Source organism: Phaethon lepturus, unplaced genomic scaffold (assembly GCF_000687285.1).
Source record: "Phaethon lepturus isolate BGI_N335 unplaced genomic scaffold, ASM68728v1 scaffold555, whole genome shotgun sequence".
NCBI lineage: Eukaryota > Metazoa > Chordata > Aves > Phaethontiformes > Phaethontidae > Phaethon > Phaethon lepturus.
Genome location: NW_010538199.1, coordinates 32,143 through 52,000, shown reverse-complemented (window position 1 = coordinate 52,000; position 19,858 = coordinate 32,143). Strand labels below are relative to the sequence as shown.

General features: G+C 36.5%; 1 protein-coding gene across 1 annotated transcript in view; it reads right to left on the bottom strand.

Moving 5' to 3' along the window:
- Positions 1-19,858, bottom strand: part of NBAS (neuroblastoma amplified sequence) — a gene marked incomplete at both ends in the record, with an annotated part of 125,169 nt that overhangs the window by 78,244 nt on the left and 27,067 nt on the right. Inside the window, 9 exons of the mRNA XM_010286700.1 lie at positions 605-790; positions 2,185-2,338; positions 2,982-3,065; positions 15,309-15,445; positions 15,740-15,844; positions 16,589-16,667; positions 16,939-17,073; positions 17,921-18,072; positions 19,230-19,355. Of these exons, the coding sequence (XP_010285002.1) occupies positions 605-790; positions 2,185-2,338; positions 2,982-3,065; positions 15,309-15,445; positions 15,740-15,844; positions 16,589-16,667; positions 16,939-17,073; positions 17,921-18,072; positions 19,230-19,355 (1,158 nt within the window). The remainder of the gene's footprint in view (positions 1-604; positions 791-2,184; positions 2,339-2,981; positions 3,066-15,308; positions 15,446-15,739; positions 15,845-16,588; positions 16,668-16,938; positions 17,074-17,920; positions 18,073-19,229; positions 19,356-19,858) is intronic.

Below are 19,858 nucleotides of genomic sequence, written 5' to 3'. Positions count from 1 at the left end.
GAAGAGCTTCAAGTGCATGAGTATTCTCCTCTGGTGCTTACGCATTCTTCGATTGAATTTCAGAGCCCCATTCCATCTCTAAGAATTTTTCAACCTTTCCCAAAGGTCTTTTTCTATGCTGAAATCCATGCGCAGGCTGAACACAGAGAAAATGAAAAACTCATATATGCTGCAGAGGCAAATACTAAGATTTTTTTGCCAATATTTAAAAGACACCAAAAAACATCCAAGGAAAACATTCAGTGTTGTTATATCTGCAGCACCGCCAACAGCTACACTAAAGATCCTTTAGAAAGGGCCAATGAAAAAGCAATTTACAGCTTCCAAAAGACTGGATTTATGAATGTTTAGTCCTGTGCCTAGGATGAAGAAACAGGTCTTGGAGAAAATTGAGCCATTTTAGCTTTTGTTAAAAGCAAATCAGCAAAGAAAAAACACCACAACAAAAAAAAGAACAGTAGAAGTGTTGAATTCTTGTTGAATTAAAGATGGAGGTTCATCAGAAAAATGTCAGCCACTAACAGTATCTTTATATGCATAGGATCTAGGGTAACCCGAATTATGTAAATCAAAGTACACTTACTGATTTATTAAAAATACTTACATTCTTCATCAACAGTCTCAGCTTTTCAATGTCTTTCATCTCTACAAGTTCCTTCAAAGTTAAGGTTCGATCACCGTCTGTCTCATAAACTACTGTCTCAAGAGTGATCAGATTGTCACAAAGCACCTGCAGACCAGGAATATTCCTCTCCATGCCAAGACGAACAAGGGACAGCGCACAGTCCACCTGAAAAATCATAAAAACCCCTGCTGTACAACTGTTTGCCAAAAAACAACTTCAAGTCCAATCTGTGTCCCATTTGTGTGTCTATTTTCTCTCCCTGTTCCTTTTACTTAATAGGGAATTCTTGGTTCCTAGAAGTTTTTGTGGCCTTTATGTTCCCAAGTGGAATAGACCAAATAAAATGCTTAATCTTAGCGGATGATGTAATTATAGGTCTTTTGACCCAGATGCATCTATTGATGCATGTAAACTAGGAGAATGCTATTTTTTATTTCTTCTGGAGATCACACACAGAGATACATCACCTCATCTAACTGCATAGAATATAAAGGATTGCTTTAAACTATGATAATCAGTTATGCATACCTCTGCATGTAACATGACTTTTCTAGCTGACCATTAATTAATTATTTTAATTGTTGTATTTTATTTCACCAAAGATGATGACAGCCTTTTTCCCTGATGACTGAAAATACCTTTACATGAAAGATTCGGTTTCAATTTCAAAGAATGCAATATTGGCTGTACGTATTCAGTGAGGCAGACATAAGTCTGGAAGAGTAGAACGCAATTTCATTTATATGTTAGTAATTTAATTGATCCTTGGAAGTTGCTTTTATTTCCATACCCACTGATAGGCTGTTAAGATCACAGGGAACTATGATTAAAGAGCCTTGGAGGACTGCAAACTTGAAGAATGAAAGAGCTCGCCCATCAGAACTAACTCATAGTGTTACTTCCAGTCAACCTCCTTTTCATGCAGCTAAATTGGCTTGAGAAGCAATAAAATACCGGAGCACATCAGTGATGAGTTCTATTCTTACTTGAAATGCTTATCTCTACCACATAGAGCTTCAAATGTTTTTAAAATATGAAGAAAATAAAGCAAAAATAAGTTGTGTGGTAGTCCCACAAAGACACAATAAACCCACCAGGAAGACGTCATGACAGTATTAAATATTGCTGTATGAATAACATGTGTGACTGCCACATATCGATTTATACGGCACAGTGTCATACGACAGATAATAAAACATGTTTCCTGATACCCTGTGCACAACATTCCCTCCCTTAGCTACAAACATAAAATGTAATGGTAAACATTTGTCATGGACTACACAAGCGCTACTCTCTGCTACGGCAAGCCAAGTGAAAGGGAATCTACTGGCTTCCTATTCACTCCTACAGGTCAGTTATTTGGCTGAGTAAACTTTAGAGCAAGCATAAGTACACTGCAAAAGGAAAACCAAATACATCAAAAGCCATAACGAATATTGAGACACAGTGCATATTACTGAGGGAAAAGTGTCTCATCAATACGTATTAAGACAGGATTCTGTTGAAGAAGGCTGATCAGCCCGAGTCGGCCCCCATCATTTCCTCACTGCTATTCTCACCTGCATCGCATATTTTTCAATTTCCTGTGCTCTGCTCAAATACCAATCAGTAACGAGATCTACTGAAAGGTCAGTAGTCCTGTACTTCAGTAACTCACGTTGCTTTTCATACAGAAATTCGCCCTCATCTTGTAAAGCTGGTTCAACAATCATCCTTTAAAAAAAAGTAAGTACATGTTTAAGTATACATTTGCTTACATTTTTTTTCACTTAGCCTTTTTCTTAAAACTTCTGGTTGTTCTGAAAGAAAATGGTACAACCAGGCTACCATTACACCAATAATTACATGAGAGTCAAATGCCAATCATAGTAAGTGCTAATTTTTGTCAGCAAAGTAACTAGTAAAAGGTTCCAAAAAGGAGATAGATCATGAAAGAAAGAATCCTCCCTACTAAAGACAGAGCTGTGCCCAAACTCTGCTTTCCATCTGTTCCTCACACAGCGAGTGATCACAGTTTTGTGATCCATTAATGCTGCTATGGTAGTGTTATGGTTGACAAGTAATGCGGCAGAAGGAAGAAAAAAAAAAAAAAAAAAAAAATCAGGATTTCCAACAGCAACCTCCCCCCAGCTCACATGCATTTGTGAATGCTGCTCATCACATAATCACACTGAACATAACGCTGTAAAGAGTGTTTGCTCAGTCTCACTGAGAGCCGAAAACACAAGTTAGTGTGCACAAAAATAAGAAGCGAGTCTTACTGCATATTACCCACATTTTAAGAATTAGTAAATAAATTCTTTATCTGAAAAGTACATAAATATAAAAAAACATTTTGCTTTTTCTATATACTTACCTGCATTCTGCTTTTTCACACCAGTCTTCTTCACGATGTTTCTGCTCATTCCAAGGAATAATTTTCAGCATCCCTTGCTTGTAACTGGTATAACAAGAGAAAAGCTTTACACAATTTTTTTTTTTTAAATTGTGATGGCTTTCTATTAATGGAATACGAAGCATATGCAAGTATTTCAATTAATTCATAATAAGCATGTCATTCAATTACAGTATAAATTCTTTAATATTTATCACTTCTTAATGAAGCTATACAACTGTGATTTTGCCTGTAGGATATTATCTGTACAAACACATATTCTGAATATACCATTAAAGATCCACTAAAACAAAAATTAGTACTTTCTTACTGACCATACCTTTAAAAACAAAAAAAAGGAGGGGGTCGGGGGACCCACTACATGCTTTAAGAATTTTTATCGTTTCACAGTAAGTATTCTGACTTCATATGCTGTCACGGAAGACTGAAATGAGTAAAAGCCTGTGATCTTCACAGCTTAAAAAAATATCGTTTTTCACATTTTAGCACAAATCCTTGTACTGAGCCAAAACAAGATATGCCCTGCTGTACTAATCTTTTCAATTAAGTTTAATGTGGTTTTCTGACTACAAACTTCCACAGTGAAACAGCCTCTAAATATTGAGTTTGAAATGAAAGAAAAAAAAAAAAATCTGTTTAAGATGCAGATTAAGACTACCATGGGCTATTACTTGAATGATTAGTTATGGATCACTCTTGTAGGCTAGTTGTTTAAGCAGCATAAAACCACATCAAGCTTCCAATTCCACACAATTCCAACACGCAAACCAATTTCACAATATAGTAAGAGTCAAAACAACAAACTAAAAATCAGTAGCTGCATCTCATTTAGCAACAGCCATTAAATACATTCAACAAAGCAAGGCACGTCCATACTAACTGCCCTGTACACATCCACATTTCTCCCGGGACAGCCATCCCTCCTTTCTGTGCACTAACAATAATACCCCATGGCTTATCATTGTAATTCCAACCCTCCACATGAAACATGCAAGTAGAAATCCAGCAATCAATTGGCAGAGATAGATTTGCAAGCTATAAAAGGTAAAAGAAAGCAGGTGAGAAGATGGAAAACCGCTAATTTCTGTGGCTCAGCTATAGTAACATCTGCATTCAATTCCAGTGCTGTTGGGCAAACACTCCCCAATTATCTTTATAATTAGGCACCAGGTAATAACATCACTGAAAAATAATTAATAAAGAAAACTCCAAATTAAGATTTATGGTATAAGCATCAGGAATAAAGTCACCTCCTGATTTTGGGAAGATTCATCATCAGCCCATGTGGGGGACTGGGGGGGATGTTTTTTTGTTTAAATCTTAGATAACATAGTTTATCAATTAATTGCAAATAACAACATTTAAAACTGGGCTCAAACTAAATTAATAAGGTCACATTTTATATGTCATACATGAGGATGTATTTGTGTAAGTGAAAAAGTTCTGTTTATCAGTTGAAACATCAAATAACAGAAAAGCCAAAGTACGATTTACAATCCCTTCCAAAATATAAAATTAAGACAGTATTATCATGTCTTTATGTTACAATTAATAATGCTCTCCTTTTCTATGTTCTATTAAATATAAAAGGAAATCAGACAAAATTTTATTGCCCAAGAATTTCTTTCCATAGCAAAAATTTTCCCTCCACCTCCCAGTAGGCTTAAGAAGATATTGGGGGGGGGTTGTTTTGTTTCGTTTCTCTGGGTTTTGTCTTGGTTGGGGGGAGTGTCCTTGGTTTGGTTTTCTTTTTCTTTCTCCTCCCCCATATTAACAGGCCTCCTTACCAGGGGCTTGAGGGAGAGAAAACAAGAGCTTTTATACAGCAGAGGACAGAGAAGGGTTTCATTCTAGAAGCTATTCAAGTCACATCTGCAAAACTGCAGCAGAACTAGCATGAGAAATACAGTAAAAGGAGATTTTCATGTAACAATTTCAATTTCACATTACAGCTTTTTTCCCCAATATTAGTTACACATACTAATATCTTAACTAGTGTTCTGCCTCCAAAATTGTTATGCTAAGATTTTGTTATTTTACTGTATTTAAAAAAAAAAAAAAACTCAAATACAGTATGGGCCTTTAAGACTTGACTTTCCCTCACCTCCAAAATCCATCAAGTGAGGAAGCAATGTGCAACTCTGCCTCCCTTACTCAACAGGATACAACAGAAAAAACTTGAAAAGTAGAGAGACAAGCAATGTGAACAACCGAAGGTAAGAAGTGACCATCCTTTCTCTGAAAACCAGAGCAGACTGAAGAACCCTAGAAGAAAGAAAACCACCAATATGCCAAGATTGATAAAGTTGTCCACTTTTTTGTTTCACTTAAATAGAAAATTGTTTCACTGTTTATACTTCCTACAAGCACTGATGAGAATAGGACCTCATTCAAAATAAACCACAGTAGATACTGTTTTACACCATATGTAGCTAAGCTGTTAACTACTTGCTGTGCAACACAGAAGATAAAAAAAGGTGTATTTGGATTCAGAAATAGGAAGAATTCTTGTAACAGAGTATCATGAAAGTCTGTTATGTCTAGAAAACATCTATTTCAGGAATATTTGAGCCATATATTATAGACACTTAAGCTTCAGGAAAATGTTGCAATGTTCCTATTTTTCGCTTTGGCAACTGCTGTTAGCCACTTGACTTCTGGCCAAAACTACCAAGAACAATCTCATGTTTCAGCACAAGATTTTGCAGGAATAAAACCTACAGTTGTCCAGCCACATCTATTCAAGAAGTACTATAAGCATACTATGAAAGTTTTTCATAAAAGGTTATTAACAGACCTCACCAAGAAATAATAAAGAGAAGATTTTTTCAGTTTGCAGGAAAGAATCATTATGCATTGCTATCTTGACTGGAAAATGTCTACTTCATCTTTTTTCCCTTCTCACAGCAGAAACAGTTAAATACTTTAAGACAGGTGTACAGACACGCCATGGAAAATTCTTTTTAAAGTATTTTCTGCTCTGGCTCAATTTTAAAAGTATTCAGGTTCACCATAGGAATAAGTTGAGAGAGAAATTTTTGGTTTTTGAAGCTCTCACCAAGAGTCAAGCTGCACTCAGTAACTATCTTCTCTAAATGCTTAAAGAAAACACCACACAAAAAAGATACAACTGTAAAATACCTGATCCTAGTAGAAATCAGCAATTCTGGAAAGTCAGTCTTATCAGACACGTTTCTGGCTAAGGTCATGAAAAACCAGCAAAACCCACACCACTCAGAACTGACCGATACCTTCATTCACCTCCTCAACAAGGCTAAAAAAATTCAGAACTCCCTCCTTCCCCTATATGACCACATCCAACTGTCCTTACTTTCGCTCCTCATTCTGAAGAGTTTAGAAAAACACTTTTTTCCAAGGATTGGAATAAATCAGTCTTGACTTTAAATCAGTCTCATCCTTTAGCAAAGGATGAGAGATCCCTGTACCCGAGTCCTTTATAAAGGCAAAGAAATTATTAAAATGATGTATCTACATCAACATTTATCACAAGGTTTTTTTGAAAGAGAGATACAGACACGAACACGTATATGCAAAGGGGTAGGGCTTCCATTTTTCTACCAAGCTTTTGCCTGCAACACGTGTGCAGCAAATCCAGCCGAACTGGGGCACATCAGAACCACAGCATATGCCCCGAGCACAATACACAAAGTCTAGCTGGGCTGGAGTGGTAAACGTAGCACGCACAGGTAGCTTGCCATATGTGCAACATACACTCTATGCTACTGCATCCACAATTCATTAGTGGCTCTGCTTCTGCTACGCAACTTCGGTTTTCTTCTAGCAACTGAAATCCCAGAGGCCGGAGGCAATAACGCAGATTTAGGCTGCACATACGTGGCAGGCGCTGACCCAAAACTCCAGACATGAGGACAGATCACTACTAGTCACTAAGGCAGGTGGCCTTCATTTCTAGCTAAAAGAAGCCATCAGCTGTGCCATACCATAACTCTACACAAATATTAGCTTGGGAGTTTCATTTTTTTTTTTTTCCCCCTGAGCCGCTGCTTCCCCCACCCACCCTTTCCACTTCTCTCTCTTCTTTTTAACAGTAGAATAAATACGATTGGAGCCCAGCAAACTGACAGGTTACAGAGGTATTCAGCTCCATTTCTTCAAAAAGAGCTGACTTTCCCTGCATTGATCTTTTCACTCTATTGTTTACATTGGCTTGTCAATTCTTCCCATTCTTTGCTTTGAGAAAGGATGTTCGTGCTATTGTAGTTTCTACATCCTACTAACTGCATTTATTCAAACCTGCAGATTATTTTTCTCTCCAAGGATAAGCTTTCAAAAAAAAGAAGGTCTAATTCAGCTTTAAGGTCAAAGTCCAATTCTTTCTATTGCCAATGGCAACTGTTTGTTGGGTTTTTTTTTTTTCCTTCAAGCATTTCATAGAGCGTGCGGGTCTCTGAGACTCATCTAGTTGAGTATTAGGAAATTTTTTTTAATTCTTCCCCCTTGTAAACTGGTACACATAAAATTCAGACTCCAAGGCATAGGGTAATTTGCCCCAACACATTTATGAAACAGTATCTTTTTGCTGAAAGACGGGCAGATTTTTAAGAGTAGGCTTCGAGTTTTTCTAAAAATATATTGGAAGTAGATGAATCGTTGCTTTGTCTTTTCTTTTACTTTAAATCAGCTCTCATTATCTGAAAAGATAATGTTATAAACACTAATTCTGCATATGAAAGCTTGTTACACACTGGAATAGTTCTGAATATGATGCATTTAAGTAAGACACCAAGTATTGATCTGTTAGAGATGAGAAAGCTATATACGAAAGATACTGAACTATAAAAATAAGGTAGTATTTCTATCAAATGGTTTTGTTATCCACTCAAAACGTTTCTGAAAATTGGAACCAAACACATTCTTATTACATTTATTTTTAAAATTATCTCAAATTTATATTTTGTGATAAGAGGAATATAAAATCCTGAACTTTCAAATATTCTTTTCCCCCTGCTGACACTTGTACACTTACCAGAATTCATGATTTCATATTTTGCTGTAGGTACACTGTAAATTATTTTAGAATTCACATTCAAATTAGCACTTCCATAATCCTACTACATACATATATGGAAGCATTAAAAGTAGGCTATATAGAATACCTATAGCTGTACATAATGCAGGATCTGCAAGGGAAGTTTTATAAAACATTCTTTTTTATTTTAATCCAGGAACTCATTTGTCCAAAGTCTGTCTTCTCAGACAGCGATGGGAAAATCAATGCCAGTTTCTGCAGCTCTGCAATTCTTACAGCTCTGAAACAGTTTTATTATGTCACAATTATTGTATCACTGAGGATGAAATATAACAACAAATGCATCCTAGATATGTAGTCTTAAACAGCTATGACATGTATTGCATTTTTCATACTGCATGAAAACATTGTTTTCTATCATTATAGTAGTTTAGTAGTGAATAAGCAAATGCAACTATATAACTGATTACATGTATTTTTAGGTTTCCAATTATTCAATGTACTACGTGATACAGAAGTGGGGGGCAGAGAGAGAAGCTCTTCTTTTTCCAGGAATATTCATAGGATGTGTGACAAATTAATCAAGACTGAAGTAGAGCTGGTGCCTAAAACAGAGTGCCAAAAACACCACATGTTTTGGGAAAACTGATCCACATAAACTAGTGGAAAAGGTATCCCAGCTGCTTTTGGCTGCCACAGTTAACTACCCTTCAGAATTCCTGCTGTGCGTATTGCGATGACAGGATGACAGGTCTTTTGAAGCAACTCCGCCACCAGAGGAAAAAAGTTAGGTCTGATTTTGCAAAACCAAATCAAACTCTGTTTTAAAAATGTGGTTATCCTTTAGTAGAATTTGGGGAGAGGGAAACTTTTTTTTTTCTCCTAAAACAACCTAGACTGAATAATCTAAACATCAGAAAAGTCAACCACACGACACAACCACACTTTAGAAGCTCGCTGCAGTTATTTTCTTGATGTATACAATCAAAATTGCAAGGCAATAACTTTGACAAAATCAAAATGTGCTGTTTTCAAGACAGAACTGAACTCTAAGTAAGATCAAAGCCATCTGCCACCATATAGTGAAAATACTCCTTCAAAACTGTACATTTATAAAGCATAATGAATGTTCACGGAAGAAATTTTGTGCTAAACCTTGTAAAAGTGCAACAAACCAAGAAGACAGTGGCAGCAATACGCTTTCATGAGAAGACTGGGGAAGGCAAGCCAAGGTGCAATTCAGGACTATGCTGGCAAAAGGCACACAGGGTAGATGAGGAAAGGGCAAGTCAGGTACGAATAAGCCAGAAATATAAAGAAAATCCTGTTAATGCTCTGTGGATAAAGAGCACAGGCATAGTTCAGCTCACATGCTATAGGAAGGTATGCAAAGGCCGCTACTGGCCCACCCAAAACTTTCTCCATGCTGAACACCCACAGCTCGCTCAGCCTTCCATTGCTCCGGACCCCAAGCACCTTGGTGGCCCGCTGCTGAGCTTGCTCCAACTTACTGATGCTTTTCCTGTACCGGGGGCCAGTATTCTAGATGCAGTTGAACAAGTGGGGCAGTCTGACTGCTCATTCTCCTGGCTGCTCATGCAGGACAACATGCTGCTGGCCTTGCCCGCTGGCTCATGTTGTGCCCATCAGAACCTCCAGGTCCTTTTCAGCAGAGGTGCCTCCCAGTCAGTCAGTCTCCAGCCTTTATTATTGCAAGAACAGGACTTTGCATTTGTCCACCTTGAACTCCCCAAGGCTCTTGCTGGACAATTCCTCCAGCCTGTCTAGGTCCTTATGAATTACAGCTTGGCTCCAGCATAGCAGCTCCTGTGAAAACTCCCTCCTTCCTTGGTGACAGCTCATGCTCTCCACACCTCCCGCGTAGCTTCAAGTTCTCATTCTCCTCTTCAAAAATCCTTGCAACTAATACCTATGGTACTTTTGCTGGCTCACTTTCTGCAGCAACTTTCTGGCTGCAGTGAGCTGCTCCTGCTGCTTTCCTGCATCCTCACATAGGCCAGTTTGCAGAAGAGCTTCTCTTCCTCCAAACCACTGCTCTAACTTTTACGTGGACACAAGAACTTTCCCTGCTCCCACCAGAAGTCAGTCCAGACAAGATGACAACTGCTGCCACAACAAGTTAATCTTTTCCCTCAAAAGTTATTTTTTCTACTTCATAGTGTAGAAGATCTGAAGATTTACTCCCCCCCCAAACACATCCTGAAAATAATAATTACTACATAGATCCGTCTACCTCTAAACTGTTTTCGTCCTCTCCCTTAGTGCAAAGAAATGCATATAAAACATCGGGCCCTTCTTATTTCTTTCACTGTAGCACTATACAAATGAATTAAAACAAACAAACAAAAGGAACTGACCATGGGATTAATTCTTTTAACATGAACACTTCTGAACTACACCACATTAAACAAAAGCAGCTCAGCTTCATAAGAAAAGAGGAAAAACTAATTAAAAAAAAATGAGGACTATATATTAGACAGTTCTGCAGACATTTAGTCATCAAACCTATTTACATAAACATACTAAGAAGAGAAGAGATGAAGCTGTAAGAGCCATATTGAAACTGCAGTGCCACAGGCAATAACTAAAAACCTAGTTCAGGAGAAGATATCATTATGGAAAGGCAAAGTTAACTGTTTATGAACCTCTTAGTTTAATTGTGTAGTATTTATCTATTCATCGATGAGAGTCTACTATGTGGAAATTTTCAGGTTTTAAAAGCTTCACTAAGTTTTCAGAAGATATTTGCACTCCCACCCCCAGGTCATCCAGCAAATGGAGTTCATCCACAACTCTCCAGTAAAAATTCACTTTAAGCCATGACTGAAAATCAGTATTTGAGAAAGTTAAGGAGTAAAAAAGCAGAAACACACAAAAAGTTGCTATCTTAGAGGGAAGATTTTTACTACTAGTGTAATGTGCAATATAGCAGACTTATGGCTGTTGAGGGAACCATACATTTGAATTTCCCAACTTCTGTGAGTTTAAAATGCGAGCGGTAATGTTGCAATATAGCAGTTAAATGTAGCAAAAAGGATAAGAAAATTAAAAGAAAAGGAAAAAGACTCCAGTTATGTATTTATAATGGTGGTAAAGCATTATTTTCCTCTGAGATCACCTTTAAAAACCTGAAGGCAACAGTCTTACTAAGAATGCTAGCTATAGCTATTAAAATAAAGAATAGAAAGAGCTATCATCTCCTTTGAATACCTAAACTCTTACCACCTTCACTCTAGTTGTCTTAACCGATGAAGTCTGTGCATCTGATGGATCTTTGAGAAGGTGCATGAATCCCAATGACTAAGAGACAGCAGAGGTTCAGGAGTCATCAATTATAAAAGATGCTGAGAAATAATACAAAAAGAAGTAGGAAAACATTACAATTGCAAGTCTGCAAAAACACATAACTGAGTAATGTCAGTCTATCACAATACCAATTTGAAGCCAACAGGCATACAGAGCCACCGATGCATCTTAGTATTTCAGATTCCTTCTCAGCTCCGGGAGGTGTTGAGTTTATATAACTTGCAGTCCTTTTCAAGAGTCTCATGAAGACATAAATCCTCTGCTCAGACATTACAAACCTCCTCCTGAACAGTTCTGAGAGCGACCCCTAAAGATGCTAAGCTACAAAACATGTGCCAAAAAACAAGAAACAAAAGGGTATCTACCACTTGAGACTTTACAAGCAGATACATGGGGGGAAAAAAAGGTACGTATTTCCTAACAACCTGTCACAGAAGACAGAAAAAAAAGAAATTCTTCTATTTTTCCCCATTCTTCTCTTTCCAATTCTTTTTTTCCCCATTTGTTATGCCAGCTCTTCCTTGACTGATAAGACCTTAAAATTTTTGTGACACTGGCCTCTAAATGCCATCCTAATGTAGACTACATGTGCCAGTAACAAGAAAAACAACTGGTTTATGCCTACGGAACGCACCAGCAAAACAAGACTTTTTTTCACTAGGTGAATTTACTATCTGCAGCTTGAACTGGAGGCTCCAGATAAAAGGAAATGGCAGTTATAATGGAACCTTTACAAAAACATTTCTCATAGGTAATGAAATCCTTCAGCTACAGCACCTTCTATACGCATTCGTGTTGGCCGTGTTGTACAGAAAGCAATTGTGTTTCAATGCTTTTGCCTTGGCATTAGCCAGCGGTGCCTATTTGTCCCACTCCACCCGTTTCACACATGAATAAGGCAGTGCCTGCTCTATAATCTCAAGTTTTTCCTCAGCCAGATTCCTCTATAGATGGAAGAACTAAGAACACAGAACAATGTGGTGAAATTCCATAAGGATAGACGTCACCTCAGAGAGCTCTGAGAATCATCCCTCTTATCATGTAAAGTGCTCCACATACACAGACACAATATGGTCAACTCCCAGCAGCACTTCATCCTACACATCACTGGGCCATATATATGAAGACCTAGAAGACAAACTACAGTATTTTTTTCCTCCACGAAAATCTTCTCTGCCTCCAGAGCTGCACACTGCTCAGCAAGAGGTCTGAGCTGCAGGAGGTCAAGCAGCGAAGGCACGAACAAGGTGTTCTTCAAGCAAGGCCAACGAGGCCTTAACATGGGCACTACCATGCAGCTGGTCCGTGTTGGAGGTCTCATCAAGTGCACCACAGCAAGTCGATCACCCTATTGGAATCTCTTGGTACAGAAAATTATGGCTTTGAATTTTCAGAAAAACAATGAGCTAATGTCTTTTTTGCAGCTGAAAGTAGAAAATCCTTCTGCTATCCATTTCATAATTGCAACAAGTGTTAAATTTTAAAAAGGAAAACCAGCCTAAGTAATTTCCTGACTCAGAATCCTTCACAAGAATTTTCTAGAGCCAAAGTTCATGAGGACAGGTTGAATCATTCTCATCCCTTATCCCAAGAATACTGTAATTACAACCTGCTTAAGCTAAAGAAACACTAAGTCACAATGCTGCAGACATTTTTTTCTGCCAATTAAAACATTGGGGTTTATATTTTTGCAATATTTTCCTTTTGTTCACAAGTTTATTAATTAGTCAGTAACTGCAACTTTTAATTCCTACATAATTTTAAAATAGTTTCACAAGTTGTATCATAACCTTGCTCAATCAGCTAATTTAAGGCAATAATGTCTACATACTGTGTTCTATAGAGAAGAAAACTAGATAGCACACATTTAAACTGGATTTTATAACAACTACATATCTACAGAATGCCAATAATTCTATTAATACTAATAAACCATTTAAAAAATAATTATTAGAACTATAAAAGGCCAAATCAACTCACTCAAAATGACAAAGAACTTCATTTCTCGTTGATTCACATGGACTCATTTTGATTCACATGAAAAAAGAACTGTGAGAAGCTGAAGCTATTTGGACTGAGGGAAGACTCATCCCATTTAAAAAAAAATTAAATTAAGAAGACAGTGTTACTTTGTACAACTTAAGTGTATTTCATTAGAATATTATTCTCATTAACAGATTTTCATCAATACATATTTAATTCTATTACATTAATAAAATAGAGTTTTAGGGAGTATATTTAGCAATACTAGGTGAGTAATTAAAGTTTTGTAACAGGGAAACAGTTTTAGAAAAAGGATAGGTCAAATATACAGTGTATTTTTATAAGTATATAGGATTTGCTCTCATCCCCGTTTTGTAGTTGTCCAAAGACAAACACTTCAAGGACATACAGTATTATCTGCTCTGTAACCTGAAAAAAAAAAGCGAACATGCGCATACCTCATCCTAGCTCTGGAAAGCTCTGTCTGACATGGGAATAAAGATTCAAACTACGTACTTCCATTTTTCATGATCAGGCAAAACTAAGTTCTTAACCCATAACTTCACATCTTTACTACCAGATCACTGGTGAAATGTTTTATTTTAACTGTCATTTTGCCTCTCGGCACAAAAGTCAGTTTCTTAACCAACCCAACCAGCCACAACAACAAAATAAAAACCAAAACTGAGAACAAACAACCCTTCAGAAAGAAGGGGTTTATGAACACCAACAAAATATTATAACCACATTTAAGAAGACCCTTCTTCCCTCCCTCTCACATAAATCTTACCAAAAGAGAAAAACTGGAATATATTTTACCAATTTTATATATAAACTCTACAATAATTTCTCTTCATGGTCCTAACCATTACATTAAAGAAAAGTACAAAACAAGTGTTTTCAGACGATAACTAAATAACTAAAAGTGTTCCTAATACTACCAACACAATACAAAGGGTACTCGTAAGTATTAGATATTATGAAATAAAGACTAACTCCTGCTCAGGAAGGACAAAAGTGGTAACTATTATAAGCTGGGAAAAATGTCAGGGGAAGAACTTGATGAATTAAAATAAACTCCTCTAGACGGAGAAGTATCCAAATGGGACTGTTAAAACTTTGAACTGAAAAACTTAACTAAAATGCTGGAAGACTACAAAATAAAAAATACTATTAGCTATTCCAAAAACCATCCCTCTGAAGTAAGGCTTCAAAGTCCTATTGTAAAACATTAAATAATGAAATCTCCCCAGTTCTTTATGGGCACTGAACAACAAGCTTCAAAACTAATTTCATAATTGAAGTGTTTGAAAGAAACACTCTAGCAGTAAAAAATTCTTTTAATTAATATACAGAACATTATTATGATGTTCAAGAAAGACTCCTTTATGAAAATTTATACCAAAATTGACAGTAAACTCACATTTTATGCTGAAATGAAAGAGTAGGAATGTCTGGATTTAAAGCTGTCCATAATTCTACCTTATCAAGCTGCGTAAGAATCAGTGACAAGAAGATTTATGATTTTGAAGTTAGTGACTGCTTAAATATTAAATTACATTTCAAAACAAATCCAGAAAAACATAATTGTTTCCAGGGAGCTAAACACTTGTATTATTAATTTCCTAACACTGGCTGTTGTTACAAACCAATTACAGATTTGTATTTACACCTGTGAAAATTTGGGCAGTTTCAGCTCAGAAAAGTCCATGCTTCCTCTTATGTGTAATGGAGGCAAGAACATTTAAAGTCCCCACTTTCCTGATAATAACCAAAAGAGACCAAAAAAGCTTTCACGAATGGCACAAACTAAAGCAGAAAATGAAGACTGGTCAAGTACATAAAGACAAAGCTGCTCTCTTGAATCCAGATAATTACCAACAGCAGATTGCCACATATGGAAACTAATGTAAGGATTAACCTAAACATCTTTTTTTTCTAGTTGATATCGATTGATGCATCCTTACCAAGCTTCAGGCAACAAGAAAGCATACTCATGTGGTGAAGTAGTCTCTGGAAAATTGGAGAGAATTGCCTGTCTGTGTGGAAGTAATGCTGATCCATGAAAAGTGAACAAAATTTCCAGGGCTCTGACATTGCTTTCCTAAAGAGAAAAACATTAAGTTGCAGAACTAGTTTAAGACTGATTTAAACTAAAAATAAGCAAGAAATGTAAGCTTAGGTCACGCAACAAACATTTAATTTTAAAATTTTCTTTAGCAATAAAGTAGCTCAGGGTCACGGCATTTATTTATTTACAATCAAACAAATATACCCCCCATCTCTTAAATTTTCATTGAGATTCAACCAAGTTCAAGAGAGGTGAGGGAGGAATGCATTTAAGTGCAAAGAGAAATACCAAATAAAAATTACATTCTAGCAAAATAAATATTAATACCCGAGCATAAGTTCTTGCTGAAAGTACAATATTCTGATTTCTGAACTTCTTGAAGAATTCACCATCATAGTGCTGTTCAGCTGCATGAGGCCCTCCAAGGATCTCCTTAAAAGAAAGAGAAAAAAAAAATTATAAAAGATTGGGTTTTATATACGATCATCAAAAGTATCAAAAAGCCTACATATTTCTTTATCTTAGGATGAATAAGCATGGGATATATGTGGAAAAGCATGCTGCTGTTTTTTATTTGTTTCAGTATGGGAAAAAACAGATGCATTTTTGATTGATAAGCTAAGACAATTCTCTACCTTATTTTAATAAGGGTTTAGACAACATTAGTTTACAAACAGATGTGATAAAAGTCATTATGTGACTAGTGCCAACTGCAAAGCTAAAATTCAAAAACTAAGCAAAATACAGTTTGACATTCCAAAAACTCATTTCAGTAAACTCATGGAAGAAAGATTCATTAGATAATCTGAATAGAACTTGCTAATTAGACTGGCAGAAGTAAATAATAGTAATCCTGCACGAACTCCACATCCCATGTTGTTGCATAACTTAATTCCCTGCAGACATAGTTATGTTCAAAGCAGGCTGCTGCCCAACTATACCTCTCAACACTGGAATAGAAGCTGTCCATTTGCAACAGTAAAGCAGGAGAAACACAGTAGCTTGAACAGAAAACCGCTTACTTTTCTCAAGTGAGAGACTGTAGCATTTCAGGAAGACTATAAACATTAATACTACAATATATAACAAAAAAGATATGATGTGATGAAAATGTTACAGGAACACCTGTGGAATAAGAACTCAAAAGAACTGTAGCCAGTTACCAAGTGTCCTCACCTCATACGTTTCAAGGCGATCAAGGTAAGTTAACAACTTCAGCCTGCTACGGCAGAGTTCTTTTTGTTCCAGTGTCAGCCTGTGTTCAGAACAGGAATTTTCATGCTTGCAATTCATATTGTACATCATGTGCATATGAAGACAACGGTTACAACATTTTAATGACTTTGTGCACTGGAATATATCAAGAAATTAAGTAAACCAAGAACTTGGACACAATATAATGCCAATTAAAACTTAAAAGCTTTCCTATTAGGAATAACATACATGAGAGTAATTATATTCTTGCAACTGTGTATTTATAATAAACCTATAACTCTGAATAAAACATGGCTTAACATTTCATTTACTTTGAAAAGTTTACTGATAATAGCAGTTCTTGACGCTTCTTGGCCTCTTGTTCCTTTCTAGTATCCATTTCTTCATCTGATGACAAAAAGTCTTCATAGGGAATGTCAAGGTCCACCTCTCCCGGTAAGATAAACCTGGAAGACAAAATCAACAATTTAATCAATGTTGATTAAAAAAACAAGATAAAACAAGCTAATTTTTTATTAAAAACACACTAACACAGCTTTCCATTTATGTCTTGACTAAAAATCTAAACTTTTATAGAAGAAGATAATACTGAGTTTTGCTGTTCATCACAGGCCAACAAGAGGCATCATCTTGTTTCCACCCACTCCCTAAAACAAACCAAAAAAAGGAAATCACCAACCACATAGCTATGAAGGCTGATAAAAGTTTCTAAATTCCACAGGTAGCAGTGGGAGCAACTGTACAGCATAGAGTGGTAACAGAGAACTGCACGAAGAAAGAACAGCTGCTTCTATCTCTACCATCAGTAACTGAGAACTCTCTGCATGTATTTTCCCCACTGACCCACTGTGTTTTGCTTTGTTTCCATCTCCACTTGAACAACAGAAGATTGTTACAACAATTAAGACATACAAAAAATGCCTTTATAGTGGTAGTTGCAGCTTCCACAAGAGGCATCAGAAACAGGTTCTCACAGAACAACAGTGACATCAGAAGTTCTCTATGATGAGAGAGCATATGAAAATAGAGGGCATCCAGAGAAGAGGGGAAAAATGCATTAGAAGGTAAATAGTGATTTTACTTTTTACAAAGGTAAAATGAGAATAGGTACCTTGTGAACATCTTTAGAATAGTTTGATTCAAAGCATTACCTTTCTTTATGTCCTGCAAAAGCATCTTAATATTTTTGTTAGTGGTTGGTAAAAAAAACAACAAACCACAAATTATTAGAAAAGACTTCATATACCATTCTTTAAAAAGAAAAACAAAGAAACAAACACAGTCTTCCCAAACCTGCCACCATCTTCTCCTTTTCCTATGGCCACAAGAGCCTCCAAGTCTGTGCCTTTCAAGCCGTACTGAAGCAGCTTCTTAGCAGCATCCACGTTCTCCGGAACTCTTTCCAAGCACTCATGAAGAACCCATGCACGCTTCTTAATTTTGCTCTGTCCAAGAGCATAGATAGAATGTTATATGCTTCAGTCCAAAGCAATGAAACCAGAGATATTAAAAACTTCTAATGTGTTTCTTCAATTTAAGAAAATTTTGAGTTAATCTGATGACTAACAATGTGAACCAACAAAAGAGGTGAGAATGCAGAAAACATAATTGCCTCAGAGTGTATGTGGCTGAAAAGGGCACAGAAATGCCAAATGATTTAGCAGAATTTTCACAACTGGAACAGAAGTTGTTATTTGTATTCCCTAATTAGTATCACTCCTCCTTACACTAAATAAAATGTGATGTTTTGGGGCTAAAACGCAGGTTTTATAAACGAAGTGTATTCCACAATAGCACTAGAGTAATTTTCAGTACCAACCCCTCCACATGCCAATAGGATTCTGTAACAGAAAAGACACACTAGAGTCACAAAATATTATTGGCCTTATATGCTGATCTTACAGTTGAGATCACACAGCACATGGAGAACAGCTACTTGTACAAATCTTATTTTGACATTCAATTAGTATCTGACTTGAAAAAAAAAGGGGGGCAACAAAAATTAAACGATATTTCTCTTCATCTCTTGGAAGACCTTCCCCGATATCACCATTAGGTTGTGCAGCTTTGACCACGCTTGTCTACTGAGTTCCAAGTCTTTCTTCTAAGCCAAAAAACCCCATGTTGGATTCTACTGAAAAGCTCCAGGTACAGGTAGCAGATTTCACTGCAAATCATGTTATTCAAACTTTGCTATATAGCTACTGGATACCAACTTTACCTTCTTATTTAATTTTCTAAAATACTTGGAAGTTATTTAAATGCTTTATATTTCCATTTATTATTATTAGTTTTCCAGGCAACAATCTACTGCTGTGTGTCAGGGAGAGATTACACCAGAGAAAGCAAGCTCCTGTTAACAGAAGTTTGAAGATACTTTAAAGATTGACATTAAACTTCCACAGTCTCCAGATTAGGCCTTCAGTTAAATTAACAAGATCACTCTCTTCCACATGACATGAAAAGGAATTTGCAGGACAGCTCTCCAAATTGCCACCAATTTATGGTGCATAAATTAGAAAAAAATTGAGAATTCAGCTTCTGTAAATGTAACGCAGCCATTCTGATAAGAAAGCCTAAAAGTCACAAAAAACAAACCCACCAAGTAGTCTTGAATTGAAGCAACGTTAACAGCCGACTTCCTCCACTGCCTTTGATACACAAGATCAGAATCAAGGCCGTATGTTTGAGCCAAAGACAAAGCTTCCCCATATTCTTCATTATCAATCTAAAAAGAAAGCACATGAAAAAGAAAGTAAACTGATTTCCATATTAAACAATCAATTATTAATTCTGTGTGTTGAAACAGGTAGAGGTATAATTACTATCGGTAATGCTTATGGAGGTAGGAAAGAGAATGTTTCAAGATACAGGTGAGTAGGACTTGATCTGATGGACACCTCCAGAAAATTAGAGATTTTTCCTCAAGAAAAAGGAAGAGGTTATTTAGGTAACCAGTATGACATCAGCACTCCCTGGAAACTCTAACAGCTATAGAGTGGGTTCGTTTGCCATCAGAACAATTGAAATGGCCTAGACAAAGTACTGCCTAGAACAGTCTTAAAAATGAAGAAGTATCTGTTCCATAAGAGTGAGTCACAGGCCTAATTTGTATGTACACCTGAAAAAACAGGCAAGTAAACTACGTTCACATCAGAGCATAAATTAACCCATTCCCTGGCCAATAACATGCTAAACTAATTTCATTTAATATATTTGCCAGGTCTTTCG